General features: G+C 45.3%; 1 protein-coding gene across 3 annotated transcripts in view; it reads right to left on the bottom strand.

Annotated features, from left to right (window-relative positions):
* Positions 1-6: 6 nt before the first annotated feature.
* Positions 7-19,977, bottom strand: part of ESYT3 (extended synaptotagmin 3) — a 48,352-nt gene continuing 28,381 nt past the window's right edge. The window contains exons 9-24 of one of the 3 annotated variants that reach the window (XR_006885212.1): positions 19,613-19,783; positions 18,826-18,908; positions 17,082-17,130; positions 16,557-16,646; positions 16,003-16,065; positions 15,812-15,874; positions 15,149-15,217; positions 14,582-14,668; positions 13,702-13,851; positions 11,397-11,893; positions 10,407-10,505; positions 9,753-9,884; positions 1,979-2,084; positions 1,087-1,136; positions 573-749; positions 29-71 (exon numbers count right to left, since the gene is read on the bottom strand). Coding sequence is in view for 2 of the 3 variants with exons in the window: in XM_046639009.1 (XP_046494965.1) it covers positions 713-749; positions 1,087-1,136; positions 1,979-2,084; positions 9,753-9,884; positions 10,407-10,505; positions 11,397-11,893; positions 13,702-13,851; positions 14,582-14,668; positions 15,149-15,217; positions 15,812-15,874; positions 16,003-16,065; positions 16,557-16,646; positions 17,082-17,130; positions 18,826-18,908; positions 19,613-19,783 (1,746 nt within the window). In the remaining variant the exon portion in view is untranslated. Of the gene's footprint in view, positions 750-1,086; positions 1,137-1,978; positions 2,085-9,752; positions 9,885-10,406; positions 10,506-11,396; positions 11,894-13,701; positions 13,852-14,581; positions 14,669-15,148; positions 15,218-15,811; positions 15,875-16,002; positions 16,066-16,556; positions 16,647-17,081; positions 17,131-18,825; positions 18,909-19,612; positions 19,784-19,977 lie in introns of all 3 variants that reach the window. The other 2 variants (XM_046639009.1, XM_046639021.1) reach the window with 2 other exon arrangements.

Genomic DNA, 19,977 nt, shown 5'->3' with positions numbered 1-19,977 from the left:
GTAGCAGTCTCCAGTGCTCTGCCGTGGGAGTGCGGACGTGGCCCTGGGTTTGCAACTTGGCTTGCATTTTCCTGTGGAAATCATGCCACATGCTGGAGTTTGGGCCCAGACCATCTCACACTGGAGATTTTAGCTCAAGGTATATCGCTGTAACATTGTTGCCATCAGAAAAGTACATTTTAGTTCCAAATCAGCTATAGGAACAAATCCCCAGGCAGCGAAGTACCAGCGGTGGCAGCTAGAAGGGTTAAGTAGTGTTAGGTCTTGGCACTTTCGGCGGGGGTCACTTTTTATTCCCATAAAAGAAACCTCCTCCCTTGGTCAGTTAGTGCCCAGGAATACTGGTAGCTGCTCCAGGAACAGACCTCCCTCACCCTGTGTCTGAGACACGATGCTTTTGACACGCACATTCAGGCAAGTCCTAAGTCAGATGGTCTGTATTACCTACCAAAGGTGAAAACTTGCCACTGAGGTTTGGACAATTTATTAGGCATGAATACCCCATTTCTTTCTGGATTTGAACAATTAAATCCAACCAAGAGAGAGTAGTTCTTGCTTTTCCACATGTTTACCTCTTCCTAATACTATCCAGTCATGCAGTTAAATTTCACACAAGAACGTATGTATATATTTTCAGATGGCTGTTCTGGTTTAAATTACAAAATATACATATGTACACGTTTTCATATAAAGGTGATAATGGTGCTCCTCATCAGCTTCTGGGCTGTCCATCTGGAGTCAGCTCATACCTGTAAGACAGTTGGGATCAGACTTGTGTTAGTATTGAGGGTGTGCTATGGCAGCATCAGGACAAGCCCCCTAGTCTAGCCTGCCTGGGCCTCTGTAGGGCCAGGGAACCCATCTCTCTGTAAATTGGCCAGCCAGGGTTAAGGCCAGAGTTTACAGAGGTCCTTTAGGAGAGTCAGATCTGCAGGCAGTTGAGATAATACTCTGTCCCTCTCCTTGATAACCAAAGGAGCTAAGATGTACTGAAAAGGGAGGGACTTGGGAGAGAGATTAGGTGGAACCATCTGAGACACTGTCCTGAGTAGCAGATTAACATGATAAAATGAAGGGTTCACTTACCATTGTGAGAAGCCCTTAATCAGATCTTCTTTTGATAAGTCAATCAGTACCTAAACAACCACAAATAATCAGTTCCCTTCCAAAAAACTGCATTAAATGAAACATTGGGATAAATGGAATTGATCACAAAAATGGCCTCCTTGAGTTTTGGAGTTTTGAGCAGGGGCCGTTTCCTTTGGCTTTCAACATGGAGCCTCTCCAGAAGGACTGTACAGACACTGACCTCAGTGTCCTGGGAAAAGGTGAATTCCTGTTTGGAGTTAAACCTCGGGAATTTATTTATGAATGTTATGGAAAGAGAGAACAACTTGCCTTTACTCATTAACTAATTCGTAATTTTAAGCAAGATACCATAATTATCTCAACTACAAAAATGGGGATAGTATCACCTACTTCATAGAAGCTTTAAAAAGATGAGTATAAGAAGGTGTTTATTAAAATACAACTGCAAAGTATTATACAAATATCATTCTTTTTTGTCTCTTCTTGGCATCTTCCTGAGGATTACATTTCCTCTACTTCTACTTTAAGTAAAATCCCATCACCACAAAAATCTTGACATGATGAGATCCAGAGTTCACACAATGCTGTATTTATCAAAACAATTCTTAATACCATAGATGTTCAAATATTTGTGCAATGATGAATTTGGATAGATTCTCGAGTTTGTTAAAATAGAGTTTATCATATTAATTTGTACATCTATATTGTTTAGTTTCAAGAGTATTTTTAAAAAATCAAACACACATAAAATTAAAAAACCTCCCAATGAGGCTACACCCTCCTTGAGGTCTGTTCTGGTAACAGCCAGACGATCCCATCAGAATTTCTGCAAGGGCGGGTGCCACCAATGAGCTGCAGTTAGAGTACCAGGAGCCCCTCTTGTACTTACTTTTCCTAGCTCCTTCCTTCTGTGTGAGCCAAGTGGCCTACTGTTCTTCACTGCGACGTCTAGTGACCTCTTCTTTACTTCTTCCATGGGAACAAAAAATTCAAATCTTTAAGAAGCAAAAAGTCAGGAAATGAGATTTACATATTTTAATCATTTTTGTTGAAAAGCTAAAGTGTTTCTCCCATTTTCCTACTTTTAAAACAGAAGATGTAGACCACTAAGGGGAGCCATCTAGAATAGTATTGGCTCAGCAGATACTGAGTGCATCATTATTACAGATAATCACTGTCTTGTTATTCACAAACCCTGGAAGTGTCAAGAGGCTGTTTGCCTGAGAAGCGCCTCAGCCCTTTGCTTTCTCTGACTCTGTCCTGGCTGCTGCGCTTTCAGCTGCCCCTTCTCACTCTGAACGGTGCCTTCTCATAGGACCACCTCAACCCCTTTTGAGTTGTTTCTTCTGACCCACTAAGGGGTAGGATGCTGAATAGTTAGGTTTGTTGGAGTTGCATGGAAAATAGTGGCCTCTTCCCTCTTCTGCTTATGGAGTAAGGCAGAGGAATCTTAGTGTACAGGCTTTGTCATGTGTTCACAAGAAGCCTCTAGACTCCTTACTTCCAGGTTTTGGGCGGTTTTTCTGTTTTTCGTTGAGGAAGATTGGTCCTGAGCTAACATCTGTGCCAGTGCTCCTCTATTTTGTTTGTGAGTCGCCACCATAGCAGGGTTGCCAACGAGTGGTGTAGGTCCACACCTGGGAACCAAACCTGGGCCACCAAAGCCGAGTGTGCTGAACTTAACCACTAGGCCATGGGGCTGGCCCATTTTTTTTTTTTAATCTTTTTTAATTAATTTTTTATTGAGTTATAAGTGATATAACATTTTATTAGTTTCAGGTGTATAACATAATGACTTGATATTTGTACATATTGCAAAATGATCACCACAGTAAGTCCAGTTTATATCTGTCACCATACATAGTTACAAAATTTTTTTTCTTGCCATGAGAACTTTCAAGATCCACTCTGCTAGCTACTTTCAAATATGTAATACAGTATCATTAACTATAGTCACCATGCTGTACCTTATAGCCCCAGGACTTATTCATTTTATAAGTGGAAATTTGTACCTTTTGACCCCCTTCACCCATTTTGACCACCCCCCACTCCCTGCATCAGGCAACTACCAGTCTGTTTTCCATATTCATGAGCTTGGTTTTTGGGTTTGGGGTTTTTTTTAGATTCCAAATACAAGTGAGATCATATGGTAATTATCTTTTTCTGTCTGACTTATTTCACTTAGCATGATACCCTCAAGGTCTATACATGTTTCACAAATGGCAAGATTTCAGTTTTTATATCTAAATAATATTCCATTGTGTACATACAGTCACGCATCACTTACTGACAGGAATACATTCTGAGAAATGCATTGTTAGGCAGTTTCCTAGTTGTGTGAACATCATAGAGTGTACTTCCACAAACCTAGATGGTATAGCCTACTACACACCTAGGCTATATGGTACTATCTTGTGGGACCACCTTGTATATGTGGTTCTTTGGTGATTGAAACATCATTATGTGGTGCATGACTGTCCCACATTTTCTTTATCCATTCATCCATCGATGGACACTTAGGTTTTCTCCATTATCTTGGCTGTTGTGAATAATGCTACAGTGAACATGGGTTGCAGATATCTTTTCGGATTAATGTTTTCATTTTATTCAGATAAATACCCAGAAGTGGAATTGCTGGATCATATGGTAGTTCTATTTTTAATTTTTTTGAGGACTCTCCATACTGTTTTCTTTCTTTTTTTTTCTGAGGAAGATTAGCCCTGAGCTAACTACTGTCAATCCTCTTCTTGCTGAGGAAGACTGGACCTGAGCTAACATCCATGCCCATCTTCCTCTACTTTATGTGTGGGACGCCTACCACAGCATGGCTTTTGCCAAGCGGTGCCATGTCTGCACCCAGGATCTGAACCGGTAAACCCTGGGCCGCCGACAAGCGCAACTGCGCCACCGGGCCAGCCCCTCCATACTGTTTTCCATAGTGGCTGCACTACATTTCCACCAGCCATGCACAAGCGTTCCTTTTCTCCACATCCTTGTCAACACTTGTTATTGCTTGTCCTTTTGATAGTAGCCATTCTAACAGGTGTGAGGTGATGTTTCATTGTGTTTTGATTTGCATTTCCGTGCTTATATTAGTGATGTTAAGCACCTCTTCATGTACCTGTTGGCCATCTGTATGTCTTCTCTGGAAAATGTCTATTCAGATACTCTGCTCATTTTTTATTCAGATTGTTTGTTTTTTTGCTATAAATGTATGTATTGTATAAATTCTTTATATATTTTGGATATTAACTCTTTATCAGATATATGATTTGTAAATATTTTCTCCCATTCATTAGGTTGCCTTTTCATTTTGTAGCTGGTTTCTTTTGCTGTGCAAAAGCTTTTTAGTTTGATGTAGTCCCCACTTGTTTATTTTTGCTCTTCTTGCCTTGCTTTTGGAGTCAGATTTAAAAATCCAATGCCTATTGGCTAGCCTGGTGGTGTAGTGGTTAAGTTTGTGCGCTCCACTTCAGTGGCCTGGGTTTGGTGGGTTCATATCCCGGGCATGGACATAAATACCACTCATCAAGCCATGCTGAGGCAGTGTCCCACATACAAAATAGAGGGCACAGATGTTAGCTCAGTGACAATCTTCCTCAAGCAAAAAGAGGAAGAGTGGCAACAGATGTTGGCTCAGGGCCAGTCTTCCTCACCAAAATAAAATTTCAACGCCAAGACTGATGTCAAGAAGCTTACCGCCTATGTTTCCTTCTGAGAGTTTTATGGTTTCAGGTCTTACATTCAAGTCGTTAGTCCATTTTGAGTTGATTTTTGTGTATAGTCTAAGATCATGGTCCAGTTTCCCCAACATCATTTATTGAAGAGACTGTCCTTTCCCCATTGTATATTCTTGGCTCCTTTGTCATAAATTAATTGACCATATATGTGTGAGTTTATTTCTGGGCTGTTTTGTTCTGTTGACCTTTGTGTCTGTTTTTATGCCAATACCATATAGTTTTGATTACTATAGCTTTGTAATATAATTTGAAATCAGGGAGCATGATGCCTCCAGCTTTGTTCTTCTCTCTCAAGGGTCTTTCATGGTTCCATACAAATTGTAGGATTGTTTGTTCTATTTCTGTGAAAAATGCCATTGGAATTTTGATAGGGATTACATTGAGTCTGTAGACTGCTTTGGGTAGTATAGATATTTTTAACAATATTAATTCTTCCAGTTCATGAGCATGAAATATCTTTCCATTTATATGTGTCATCTGCAGTTTCTTTCATTGTTCTATAGTTGTCAATATACAGATCTTTCACCTCCTTGGTTAAATTTATTCCTAGGTATTTTATTCTTTTTGATGCAAGTGTAAATGGGATTTCTCTTGCTGATAGTTCATTATTAGTGTGTAGAAATCCAATAGATTTTTGCATGTTGGTTTTGTATCTTGCAACTTTACTGAATTCATTGATTAGCTGTAACAGTTTTTGGTGGAGCCTTTAAGTTGTTATATATATAATATCATGCCATCTGCAAAAATGAGAGTTTTACTTCTTCCTTTTTGATTTGGATGCCTTTTCTTTCTTTTTCTTCCCTAATTGCACTGGCTAGGACTTCAAATAGTATGTTGAAAAAAAGTGGTGAGAGTGGGCATCCTTATCTAGTTCCTCATCCTAGAGGAAAAATTTGTAACTTTTCACCATTGAGCATGATGTTAGCTGTGGGCTTGTCATGTATGACCTTTATTATGTTGAGGTACATTCCCTCTATTCCCACTTTGTTGACAGTTTTTATCATAAATGGGTGTTGAATTTTGTTAAATGCTTTTTCTGCATCTATTGAGATGATCATATGATTTTTATCCTTCATTTTATTAACATGGTGTATCACACTGATTTGTCAATGTTGAACTATCCTTGCATCCCTGGAATAAATCCCACTTGATCATGGTGTATGATCCTTTAATGTATTGTTGAATTCAGTTTGCTAATATTTTGTTCAGGATTTTTGTATCTATATTCATCAGGGATATTGGCTTGTAATTTTCTTTTCTTGTGGTGTCCTTGTCTGGTTTTGGTATCAGGGTAATGCTGGCCTTGTACAATGAGTTTGGAAGTGTTCCTTCGTACATTTTGGAAGAGTTTGAGAAAGATTGGTATTAATTCTTCTTTGAATGTTTGGTAGAATTCACCAGTGAAGCCGTCTAGTCCTGGACTTTTGTTTATTGGGAAGTTTTTGATTACTGAGTCAATCTCCTTACTAGTAATTGGTCTGTTCAGATTTCCTGTTTCTTCATGATTCAGTCTTGGTAGGTTGTATGGTTCTAGGAACTTACCCATTTCTTCTAGGTCATCCAATTTGCTGGCATATAATTGTTCACAATCCTTTGCATTTCAGTGGTATCAGTTGTAATATCTCCTCTTTCATTTCTGATTTTGTGTCCCCTTCTTTTCTTGATGAGTCTAAGTAAAGGTTTGTCAATTTTGTTTATCTTTTCAAAGAACCAGCTCTTAGTTTCATTGATCTTTTCTATTGTCTTTTAGTCTCTGTTTCATTTTTTTCTGCTCTGATCTTTGTTATTTCCCTCCTTCTGCTAACTTTGGGCTTCATTTGTTCCTTTTCTAGTTCTTGAGGTGTAAAGTTAGGTTGTTTCTTTGGGATTTTTCTTGTTTCCTGATGCAAGCATTTATTGCTGTGAACTTCCCTCTTAGAAACTACTTTTGCTGTATCCCATAAGTTTTTTTTTTTTTTTTAAAGATTTTATTTTTCTCCTTTTTCTCCCCAAAGCCCCCCGGTACATAGTTGTATATTTCGTTGTGGGTCCTTCTAGTTGTGGCATGTGGGATGCTGCCTCAACGTGGCCTGATGTGCAGTGCCATGTCCGCGCCCAGGATTCGAACCAACGAAACACTGGGCCGCCTGCAGCGGAGCGCGCGAACTTAACCACTCGGCCACGGGGCCAGCCCCCTGTATCCCATAAGTTTTATTTCCATTTGTCTTAAGGTATTTTTTTATTTCTCTTTTGATTTCTTCTTTGACCCACTGGTTGTTCAGTAGCATGTTGTTTAATCTTCACATACTTGTGAATTTTTCAGTTTTCTTCTTGTAGTTGATTTCTAGTTTCATCCCATTGTGGTTGGAGAAGATGCTTGATATAATTTTAGTCTTAAGTTTATTAAGACTTGTTTTGTGGCCTAACATCTGATCTATATGGAAAATATTCCATGTGCACTTGAGAAGAATGTGTATCCTGTTGCTTTTCGATATAATGTTCTGTATATACCTGTTAAGTCCATCTGGTCTAATGTGTTGTTTAAGGCCAATATTTCCTCATTGATTTTCTGTCTGGATGATCTATTTATTGATGTAAGTGGGGTTTTAAAGTCCTCTACTATTATTGTATTGCTATTTCTCTCTTTAGGTCTGTTAATATATGCTTTATATTTTTAGGTGCTCCTATGTTAGGTGCATATTTACAAATGTTAGACCCTCTTGTTGGACTGCCCTCTTTATCACTATGTACTGCCCTTCTTTGTCTCTAACTATAGTCTTTATTTTAAAGTCTGTTTGTCTGATAGAAATATAGCTAACCCAGCTTTCTTTTCATTTCCATTTGCATGGAATATCTTTTTCCATCCCTTCACTTTCAGTCTGTGTGTGAAGTGAGTCTTACATTTACATTTCACTTACATCTGAAGTGCATCTCTTGTAGGCAGCATATAGATGGGTCTTGTTTTTTTAGCCATTCAGCCACTCTGTCTTTTGACTAGAGAATTTAGTCCATCTACATTTAAAGTAATTACTGATAGGTATGTACTTATTGCCATTTTGTTATTGTTTTCTGGCTGTCTTGTAGTTCCTCTCTGTTCCTTTCTTCTTATCTTGCTCTCTTCCTTTGTGGTTTGATGACTTCCTTTAGTGGTATGCTTTCTTTAGATTCCTTTCTCTTTCTCCTTTGTTTACCTTACAGGTTTTTGCTTTGTGGTTACCGTTAGGCTTACAAGTAACAACTTATAACAGTCACTTTAAGTTGGTAACAACTTGAGCTTGAACACATTCTAAAGCTCTACATTTTTACCACTCTCTCTGTTTTATGTTTTTGATGTCATATTTTACATCTTTGTATCCTGTGTATCCCTTAACTAATTATTGTAGTTATAATTTTTACTGCTTTCATCTTTTAATCTTAATGCTAGCTTTATAAGTGATTAATCCACCAACTTTACTATATATTTACATTTACCAGTGAGATTTATACTTTCATATGTTTTCTTGTTACTAATTAGCACTCTTTCTTTTCAGCCCAAAGAAGTCCCTTTAACATTTCTTGTAATGCTGACTTAGTGGTGATGAACTCCTTTAGCTTTGCTTGTCTGGAAAACTTTCTCTCTCCTTCAGTTCTGAATGATAACTTTGCTGGGTAGAGTATTCATTGGAAGGTTTTTTCTTTCAGTACTTTGAATATATCATGCCACTCCTTTCTGGGCTGCAAGGATTCTGCTGAAAAATCTGCTGATAGTCTTATGAGGGTTCTTTATACCTAACAAGTTGTTTTTCTCTTGCTGCTTTTAAGATTCTCTCCTTCTCTTTAACTTTTGACATTTTAATTATGTCTTGGTGTGTGTCATGTACTCGCAAGAGGCCTCTGGACTCCTTCCTTTTAGGTTTATTTTTAGGGTGGAGGTTTTCAAGTCTGTCCTCCAGATAAACCAGGCAATTCTGAGAGAGAATTACTAACAGATTAGGTTTGTCACAAATGTCAAACCTCTCCCTCCTATGTTCCCATAGCAATTTTGACATCTTTTTATAATTATGTCAGAGCTTTCTTTGAGGGCAAAGTCTCTTGTGTGGCTCTAGAACATAGGATGGTGCCTGCCATAAAGTGTTCGATAAATGTTTAATGAATAAATTCTCTCTCACCCACATCCTTTCTTGGTATTGATGAACTCAAAGTGTAGCTCTTGAAGGAACATATTAGTTCTTAGATGTGGCCCACTGAGGACTCAGTACAGCTCTTTTAAAATGAGTATTTACTGACTAAGATAAGAGGAAACCAAAATTATCAAGTATAATATCTTCCTAGGCTGGCTAGAAATGTCTTCTCTTAGGATCCTGACGCAGAAGGAAGCGATGATGAGATTCTGATTTCTATACCTTGAGGTTGACTTGAAATCAAGAATAAGAATATCAAATATAAGACTTGCCACTGCAGACCCATCAAAAGCAAGAAATGTGATTGGAATTTGTCTACCAGTCTTGTCCCCAAGGACATGAGTGGACATGCTGGGGGTGGGAGTGGTGGGGGTGGTATTTGTTTCACTTGCCACCTGTGCTTTGTTGCAGGAGGGAAGACAGGCCAAAGAGCTTGGAGCTTTGGAGGAAATTTTAGGTCCTTAGGTTCAAGGTATGTTTATTTTTAACTGCTGCTTTAAAACAGATTCAAAGAAAACATATTTGACCAGATTCTAATCCTTTTACTGCCAAAGAGGCTTCACTTAAAGAGGAGTATGGAACATTTCATAATCAGGAACACTTTAGCCCCTATGGGCAAGAAAATGGGGTAGCTGTTTGGCTAAACTGCCCTGGCAGTCCTTTTGTCCCACTAATGTATAGAAGCCTCAGGAAGGCATAGAGCATGTTGTCCTGTTCCACCCTAGCCATTCCCAGCATCTGGCAGGCTGTCAGGCACTCTGGGAAGGCCAATAGGCCCACTTACGTCTCATCAAACAGAGGTTCCAGGGTCCTCCGTTTCACTGAGGTCTTCTTACGACTTGCCCACCTCCTTTCTGGCAACAAGTAGACACGGACGTAGGGATCAGCTCCACTGATGGTACAGGGTGTCAGGTTTCTGATTTTGTTTCAAAGACATTAAAGAAAGAAAGCCCCTGGTTTTGAAACATTGAAAATACTCATTTGGAGAAAGCTGTAGTTTGCCACTCAGATCTAGATGGCCTTGAAGATAAAAATGCCCTGTAGTCTAGATGACCAAAAAAGCAAAAGACTGCAGAATTTGGAGGACAAAACATTAGATACATGGTTTTGAAAACACGCATTTTTGTAAAGTCTGGAGCAAATACTTTCCATCTAAAGGAAGTTGGAGATTCCCACTTGAGAAAATGTACTGGCTCCCAGCCACCCTAGACAGGTTTGCAGTGGTGTCTGAACAAAGCCCTTGGCTCTGGAGCCCATCAGCACTGTTGAGGATCTTGTCACTCACAGCATGCAGGCCTTCAAACCTCACTCCTTCCCAGTCTATTTACTTGTCTACTTTAGGGCCATCCACCCCTGCCATTGCTCCAAGTACCCCTACTCTGGTTTTTGGCCACTTAATCCTCCCAAAGGACCTTTCCTGGCCCCAGCATCCCTTTACCTGCAGCCATTGATTAGCACACTGAGGCAGCGCCGCAGACTCACGTAGCGCACTGTGAGCTGAATCTCACCCAGCCCCCGCTGCCTGAGATCCCCGCCTCTGTAAAGAAAGAGCTTGTCACTTCTCTTGCCATTACCAGCGTTGGCCTCTCCCCACATCCCCAAGACAGACGCATGGCCTGCTTTAGGAACGCAGAGCCATGTGGGTTAATAAAATAATTCTCAGTAGGTCCCTTTCAGTTAGAAGTCAGTTCCTCACAGCACTCATGTATGATTATCCTACTTCACAGTAGGAAAAGCATGAACCCGGGCGTGGGATCTGCCTTTATACCACGGTTTCATGTGGGACCTTAGGTGAGTCGTTTGACCTTTATGATAGTAAGTTATTGTGAAGATAAAATTAATCAAATACAGTCATGCATTGCTTAACAGGGATATGTTCTTAGAAGTGCATTGTTAGGCGATTTTGTCATTGTATGAACATCATAGGGTGTGTTCACACAAACCTAGATGAAATAGCCTACTACATACCTAGGCTGTACAGTACGAATCTTATGGGACCACTGTCATATCTGTGGTCCGTTGTTGACCGGAACGTCATTACACAGCAGATGACGGTAACATGCTAAGCCCATAGTAAACAATAAATGGCAGCCACTTATTACATAATTCCACATTCTAAGCTTTCCATATCATCCCAGTAGACTTTAGAATTCAGGAAATATCTCTGCCGTAAGGAACTTTAACAACCAAAGTCGAGCATCTGTTTTACAGTTGGTAGGTAGCTAGAGCCACACCAGACTGTTTGGGGTACAAGCAAACCCTTTCTCTCCCCATCTTGTGTTCTTTCTGCCACATCGTGCTGCCTCTCGTGGAGCCATTTTGTGAAAAAACAGAACTTGCACGGAAAAGAAAGTTAGCTACTTTTCCACCCAGGGAGGTATTTTTCATGCAGGTGATTTTAGAAAAGATTAAGCAGAGAGGTGCATACTCAATGTTGAGGCTGATATCTGTCAGGTCAAAGCAGGAAGAGGCCAGGGAGTTGAGCGAGGACATGCTGGGAGCCAGCCTCTTGGGCGGCCATGCGAATGGGGAGGCAGGGCATTTCATGGGTCTGGGTGACTTGATGGGCCCTGGCGAGTGGGGGCCTGGGACAGTCAGGAAGATGGTGGCCGAACTCTTCTTCTCCCCCTTGGGCTCACAGAACCCTTTGGCACTGTCCTTGCCTTTGGCCTCTGGGCCTGTCTCTTGGGGTGTGGGCTCGGTGGCAGCAGTGGTGGCACTGGTGGTTGTCGTGGTGCACTTGGAGGCTTCCTTGGTATCAGAAGCAGGGTCTGGGGGGCATGGCAGATCTGTAGGGCCCTCTCCCTGGGGTGGGGCTTTGGGGCCCTGGTTGGTGGCCACCTTCTTAATGAACAGAGGGCCTTTCTTTAGGGCTTCATGTCCTGTGTATGGGCTCCCCAGCTCTCGTTCTTCCACACGCAGGAACTGCAAGCAGACGACAGGGTTGTTTATAGGCTGGGCCCACCTCTTCCACTTTCTCCTCCTCTGCTCTCACATTAACCTCTGGGAAATGGTTCCTTCTCCTCTTTTCTGGAAGGAATAGTTTTCTCAAAACTCAGTTCCTTCCTGACTGCCTAATCCATAGATTCTTCCCCCTAGACCATATCTTCCTTAACCTCTCTTGGCCCCTGGCCCCCTCTGACCAATGCTTCTCTGTCTTTTCCCTTCCTCTTGCCTCACTAGTGGGTCTTCATGAAGACTCAGTCCTGGCCCCCTTCTCTCTCTGTAGTCGCACCAGCTGCTGGAGTCTCATAGCATGCACTTTCCCTCTGTGCAGGGGACTCCCAGATCTACACCTCCAGTCTTGCCCTCACCTTAAGCTTCACATATGTTACCAGCTGCTTTCTGGATATGGTCATTTCCAGCTGTCACCTCATTCACCATTGCTTTCTCTAAAATGTGTTTCCTATACAGACACATCCCTGGGCTCCTAGCACCAGAGTTTCAAACCTCGGCCATTGTGTTTCTCCTTCCCCCTTTCCCCTCAGTCATCAATTATCAAGAGCCTTCCTAGGGACTTTCATTTCCAGTAATATGGCGGGCAGAATATTCTAAAAAACCTCTTGTTAGGAATGCCCAACAAAATGAACAAACATCCTTTTAAATGCATAGCCAAATTCACAAGAAAGTAAAAAAAATCTCTAGGGTTTCAAAAGAAAGAGAACTGAAAAATAAAGGTTAATCTTTCCTAGGGTCATTTATCAACCTTGGAATCTAGGGGTTAGGAGAAGAGGCCTTGGGTGGATGTGAGGCTGGGGGTTGGAGCAGGACCCACGAGGGTGGGATCTCTGTAGTGAAGAAGTCATCCAGGATAAATGTTCCACTCTCCAGCAAAGACTGATGACAAGAAATGTGTCTGTCTCAGCCTATACTCTGGTTGGGAGGAAATAAAGTCTTTGTTGAGAATATGGCGCCTTATAGGCCTGTCTCATAGGAATTTTGGGTTCATATTTATACTACCTGTAGGGTCTTGAAACCCAAAGTTAAAAAATTAACATAAAAATGGACCAAGTTTATAATGCCCCTGAGGTACTCAGTTGCAGTGAAAGCAGAACCTCTTTGGTAGTGAACCACCTCAATCCAGGTCACAAAAGAACACTGAACACGTGTTTGCAATCCAAGTTACCAAACTCAGAAATGAGTAACCATGGAAAAGCATCAGCAGATACAACAAACATCAAAGTTTAACTCCCAAGATCTTCAGATAATAGAATTAACAGACATATATTATAACATAAGTATTTTTAAATGATTAAAGATGGAGTAGAAACAGGAGAAGATAATAAAACACAATGAAAAAAGACAAGGTGGATTTGGAAAAGAAAATCAGAAATGAAAAACAGCCTTTGAAATAAAAACCATGAACAGGTTAAACAGCTGATTAGGCATAACCAAAGAAAGAATTAGTGGTCTGGAAGACAGATCTGAGGAAATTAGGATGGGCCCCAAGAGATAAAGAGATGGAAAAGATGAAGGTGAGGTCAGGTCAAGACATGGAGGAGATGATGAGACGGTCCAGCATAGAAGAGGTTCTAGAAGGAAGGATTAAAAGAATGAGAGAGGCAATATTTGAAGAGAGAGTGGCTGACAATATTCCACAATTCATGAAAAATATGAATCCATCTCCTAGCTTCTTCCCAACACAGAGCAGATACTTAATGCAGGGCAATCCACCTTGCTCCATAGCCAGAGCTCCACCCCCACCCACACTGGGGGACAGGGGAGATATTTACCCGAAGCACCAGCCTCATGGAGATGAGGCTTTCCAGGCCTGAATGGTCCAGCTGAAAGCGCTGCTCCAGGGTAAGGTCTGCACAGGGTAGAATCTGGCACAGGGGGACCTCCAGCACTCCCAGAGCACACTCCTGGTCATCGTCAAGCACCTGGACAGTGGGCCAGTCACAAAACAAGAGGATAACCAAGCCCCACCCCCCCCCCCCCCCACTCTCTGGGTCCCAGCCAATTCTGAGTTCACTTCAGTAAGTATGTACTATGCTTCTACTGGCCTCTTGTCCTGTTCTGAAAACTGGGAATGGCACCAGGCCTAGTCCCTGCCTTTAGTCAAGGGAAGAGAGTAACTCAGGGTAGAGGCAATTATGATGCCCAGGGCCAGGGGGGCTTTAGGGACTGATGAGCTCTGCTGCTCCATGCTGGGACATCCAGACAGGGCTGAGGGCCCCGAAAGATCCCAGTCCTTCCGCTTGTTGGTCATGAGATCTCAGACAAGCCATTGTGGGAGCTTCTTTGCTCATGTGTAAAATGAAGATATCTCTGTCCACAGATCTTTTGTGAAAACTAAATATCTTCTTTTAGAAAGCACATCATCATTAATGTCCTGGGTAGATTCCAACACAGGTCACTCTGGGTGCTATGTTCCAGCTGGGAAGACTCTTGCAGAGAGAGCCAAGGGACTTGAGGATTGTCATTTCATGGCCTCTCACTCAGTGACCTTGGGCACAGCCTCATGAAGATGCGGGGCCTCAGTATCCTGTCCCTCACGGAAGGGGCTGACTGTACTGCCAGGAGAACCTGCTCAAGGTGCACTTCGAGCTCCCACCCTTCCCGGCTTCGACACCGCTTAGCTCTGTTCCAAGAGCCCAACTTGAAGCAAACCTTCAGATGCAGCTGCTCCGCTGCCACGTTCTGCACAAAGAAGGAGAACACCTGGCTCCACACAGGGTCCTTGCTGTGGGGACAGGTCTGGGGACGGAAGAGGGAGAGATGATTGAAGGGGGTTGGGCAGAGTAGGATACTGCCACCCTCTCCTCCCATTCTGACCACCGGTACCCTGGGGAGCCCACTGTCTGCCCAGGCCATGCCCTCTACAGCTTGTGGGAAGCTCTCGGGCAGGGCAGCCAGACTCAAAGGCAAGGAGAGGTTTGCCAGGAAGCTTTACAGGGGCTGAAAACCATGCTTGCATTAGAGCTTGCTTCCAGGGGAGGGGTCAGCAGGATTTCTGCTGCTGGACTGAGAAACTTGGTGGGTGGTGAGAAGGACACAGGGCTTAGAGCTGTCTAAGCTTGAACCCTAGTTCTCCTGCTTGCCAGCATGTGCCCTTGGGCAAGTCACTGATTTGACCTGCAGATTCTTGAACTATGAAACTATTTTGCCTACTAGGCCCTAAGGGCAAAGCAAATTCCCCATTTCCTTATTCCATGGCCACTCACTAAGCTATCTTACCTTGCTTGTGTGTGTCTTCTTGCCTACAGATAACTTGACATAGGAAGAAGGGTCTCTGCTGACCTTATTCTGTGAGGGGGCAAATCCACAGTGAAGGTGGCACCATCAGTGTCAGCTTGAGACACCACCCTCCCACCCCCTATCCCACCTCCCAACCCCCAGGAGCATCAGTGGGACCTGGGGCCAGCCAATTGCTTCCCTTTGAGAGATGGCTACCCAGGTGCACCCAGGACCCCTGGGCTGCCATCACTGTGCAAGCAACAGGGCAAGGCTGACCCCAGGGGGAGGTTCCAACTTAAAGACAGGAGGTCTGAGCCGGCCGGCTGGGCACAGGCTCTTGTTCCCTGGAGCTGTAGAGACAGAGAGGGTGGAGTCAAGTTCTGGCTCCTCCCTTAGCTATGTGACCCAGGCACTTAACCTTCTGGGTCCTATTTGTAAAATGGCAATAGAAACAGACACACAGTCATCATGGTACTTGGGCATAACAAACGTGGGATGAGTTGCCAAGTTTGATGCCTGACACACACTGGCCTCAGTGAATGGCAGCGCCTGCCATGCCCAGGCTATGTGCGCACAGCTTGGCGCTCAGAAGACACCGGGCTCGGTTACTCTGGGGAAAAGGAGCCGTGACTTGCTCTTACTCAAGTTTTCAGCCACACACACCTTGGCAAATCTGGAGAGTTTTTTGGCTCGATATTCGCCATTCAGGTAGTCAAAAGGGTTTCTCTGCAGCACAAAAAGAATAGGGTAAGTGAGCAGCACAACATTTGTAAATGTCCATTTTTAATTGGACCTTTGAAAGGGATGGGCACAAGGCAGGGTGTGTGTGGCACTCTGGCCATGTCACCACTCACCGGCAGGTTGCAGGCGCTCTCCAAGAAGACCACAAGGATGGCAGTGGACAGGCCACCATGGTCCTACAAGAAGACACAGACCCTCACTGGGTGCCCCAGCAGCAGGAGACACAGATTGGTTTTGGAGAAGCCTGTCTGTGGCCAAAGGAAGCCAACCAGCCCTTGCTCTCCAGCCTAGCCATCAGCTCCCTCACCACCTATCTTTTTTGTTGAGGCTGTGAATGCAACTGCAGCATGACAAATTCAAGTCAGACACAAGGGTGGATTTTCCCTATGAACTAGGCTGATGGGCACTAAGAGAGCTTTGAAGGATCCCATCTTCCCTGAAGATGGCTGAGATGCTGAGAGGCCATCTGCTGAGATCAGGAGCTGCAGTGTGTGGAGACAAGGGCTGAGGGACATGTCCTCCAGAGGGTGGGGCTGGCCAGAGGACTCTCTGAGCAAGATCTGGGGGCTTCATCTCCCTCCACAGGCACAGCCCACACACAGACCAGTCCTGCCACAAGTCCCCACCCCCACCTTTCTGCTAGGGAGCCCCAACACCCTGCACTCACCTCAGTCAGAGCTTCCGGGTCAGCGATCAGTGACAGCCACTCCAGCCGCAGGTGCAGCCGCCCGCTGGTTGTGTTGTTCAAGACAAACCACTGCAGGGAGAGCAGGGAGAGGAAAGCTTGGGGAAGGGGCCAGGGAGATGCTACTGACCCTCTGCAGGCAGCTCAGTTCTGGCACCAGGTGGGGCCCAGACAGGTGGCTTGAGGGACGGGGAGTGGAGGTTTTATGGAAGTGCTATGCTTTGGGATGGAAAACACTCCTACTCAGGTCTTACCCATCCCAGCCTGTCCTCTCTGTAACGTGACCACCTCCTGCTAGAGGTCCTTGGTCTGGGGGCATTTCCAGGGAAGCTCTTCCAACCAAGGCCCTGGCAGGTTCCCTGGGCCCATCTGTGCCTCACCCAGCTCTTGCGCCTGAGGACAGGCATGTGTGGCTCAGCACAGAATGGCCTATTTCATAGGACTAGCTGAGCTGAAGGAGCCTGCCAGAGCTGTCCACGGGGAGGGGGTTGCAGGCACCAACTCTACCTCATCCACCACTCTGTTCGTCATGACGTCCCCGAGGCAGATCTGTAGGCTGGAATACACAGGGAGCGAGGGGTCAGCCCAGCTCAGAGAAGGCAAGAAGCAGAGGGCGTGGAGGCCCAACTTGGAAGCCATTTTCAGATATCTGAGTGGGGCCTTCAAGATAGAGGATCTTATTTATCCCAAGGAGCCAATGGGAGACCACTTTCAGCTCAGGCACTGGAAGGACTGTCTGATCATCAGAGCTGCTCCCATTGGGCATGCTGCCTGGGGAGGGAGGTGGCTCCGATCCCCAGAGGAGAATAAGCAGATGCTGCTGGACACATCAGCTCTGGATTTCTAAATGGCAGTGCTACTGGTATTTTGAGTGAGATGATTCTTCATTGTGCAAAACTGCCCATGCATTGCAGGAATTTAGCTTCCCTGTCCTGTGCCCTCTAAATGCCCGTGGCCACCACCTCCTGCAGTCATTGTAACAACCCCAAATGCCCCTCCATTTCCAAAACTGCCCAGATGCCCTGCGTGCAAAGAGATAGCCCCCACATTCACAGCATGCCTCCCATCTACCCTGACCCAAGCCCAAACGGAAGGTCCTGACAGCCAGAGGGGAAATTAATTTCATGTAACTGTTGGGAATGTGCTTGAGCTCCAAACACACTTGAAATCAGTTACATAAAACATAAACCACAAACCACACTTCTAATCTGCAACATTACAAAAACTGCAACTTTTCTCATTAAGATGAAAAATAATAAGCCACCTCTGGTGGTGAGCTGTTTCTCAGGCTGTCTGATTGGGCCCTTCCCACTCTGTTTTCTTTCTGCTTTTTAAAATTACATGTTCACAGAAACAAGCTAAACAGTACAAGAGTATGAAGATTTGGATAAACTCTTTTCCGTCCCCTAATCTCAGCCCTCCAAGATGAGCAGTGTGGACGGCCTGCTGTGTAGCTTCCGTGCCTTTCTCGGTGCTTACACAAACACATGCACACACAAGGGTCCTCCCTGGAAAGACGATCAAACTGCACAGGTCACTCCCAGATGCTTTCCCCTGCTTACTAATATGTCAGGGACCTCCCCCAGGTCAACACACACGCATCCTGCCCATCGTGTGTAACAGCTGCTGAATATTCTGTAGTTTGGCAGCGGCAAATTTATTCAAGCTTTCAACCAGTGTCCTCTGAGCTGGACATTCATGCTGTTTCCAGCTTTTGTTCTGCCACCACAGACACTTCTGTGATAAACAGTTCAGGCACAGTGCTTTTATTCTATAGGGGATACCTGCCTGGAAAGGGGACTGCCGGACCAAAAGACCTGTAAATTTGAAGTTTGATGGCCAGCCCCACCCCGGCCATTCTGTCCTCCCTCAGCCCTGACGTTCTGTGCTCCAGCCCAGCAGGAGCGCCCAGGGCTCTCTGCACTGGGCACCTGGCCATCTGTGCCAGCCTTGCCCCCTGCCTTCTGCTCCAAAGGGGAACTCTGGGTACACTACCAGGAGCACAGAAAGCAGAGCCCATGGTGCACAAACTGTGGGGACCTCTCTGTTCCCCCAGGGCCCAACTCAGGGCTGGGGTCTCAGGAGACATCTGGGAAGGAGGTTTGTGGCAGGAACGTGGAATGATGGGGCGGGTTGCCTGGCATGGTACTGTCAGAAGAGGGCTGCAGGTCACTGAGCAGTGGAAGCAGAGGTACCTGTGCCCCAAGGCCTGGCCCAGCTCCTCCCGGCCCAGCTCAGCCCTCCTCCTCACCTGCCCAGGAAGTCATCCTTATCAGGGTCCTCGTCATACAGGTCCACCTCCAGGTCCTGCCCAGGGACTTCATACACTATGAACTAGAAGGAAAGAGGGGTGACGTGACCCGCACACCACAACAGCCGATGAAGAGAGATCAAACGTGACCCAGGAAAGCCAAGTTCCAGCTCCACCACCTGCAAGCTCTGAGTCCTGGGCAGCTTCCTGCCCCTCTCAGCGCCCGGAGAACCCCACGTATAAGAGGGAGTGGACCCCTCCCCTGCAGGTGGCGAAGCTCAGAGCCACGTGCCAGCCCACGGCAGGGGGTGCTCAGGGGACACGGCTGCTGAGTGTTCTGCAGGGGCCTGACAGCTTCCAGAACACTCAGCAGGCTGGGGGGCCTCCCCTCACATGGTGGGGTTGCGGCTGAACTGAAGGAGGAACGTCTGGCCCCAGCAGGGAGGCTGAGAGGACTTGGGAGAACTGCCTTCGAGGTTCTCTCTTTCCTTTGATTTGAAAACTTCCAGCAAAGCTGACTGGTGGGGAAAGGCAGTGGGAATTCACCTACTAGCTGTCCCTCCAACGGGGCCAGAGCAGCTCACCTCTGGAATCCTGGTGGATACGGGAAGCAGGAGTTACACACACCTGTCTGCCTGTCCCCAGAGCCCACTCCTCTGGCCCAGTGTCACCCCAAGGGTATGTGAGGACGATGAGGGAAGGCCCGCCCTTGTCCGTGCCCAGCACAACCCAGAGAGGAGCCCAGAGGGCATGGAGAGCAGCCAGGAACAGCTGAGGAGACCCTCACCTCAAACACCTCGTTCCAGGCGGGGTTCAGGTTCTTGTAGATGGTCCTGCTCCGGAAATGCTGCAGGCCAATGCTCACCTTGGCATAGGGGTCTGACTTGCCTCGGATCCCCAGGAAGTTGTCCTTCTGGGCCAGCTTCTCCGCCTCCAGCAAGTGGACTCTGATCACTCCCTGGAAATTGTCCCAGCATGGAGGTCACAGCTGCTTCCTGGGCCATGCCAGCCCGCAAGGCCCGCAACATCAGAGCCAAGGCCTTCAGACATCACCCCGGCCCCATCTGACCCTCTCTGTGGTCTCGATGGGGAGAAAGAAGCCAGAGACGGCTGTCTCCTGGCCAAGGCCACGCAGCAAGTGATGGCACGGCA

This window comes from Equus quagga, chromosome 1 (genome assembly GCF_021613505.1).
Source record: "Equus quagga isolate Etosha38 chromosome 1, UCLA_HA_Equagga_1.0, whole genome shotgun sequence".
Taxonomy (NCBI): domain Eukaryota; kingdom Metazoa; phylum Chordata; class Mammalia; order Perissodactyla; family Equidae; genus Equus; species Equus quagga.
The sequence above is the reverse complement of the archived record's forward strand: the minus strand, read 5'-3'. Positions and strand labels throughout refer to the sequence as shown.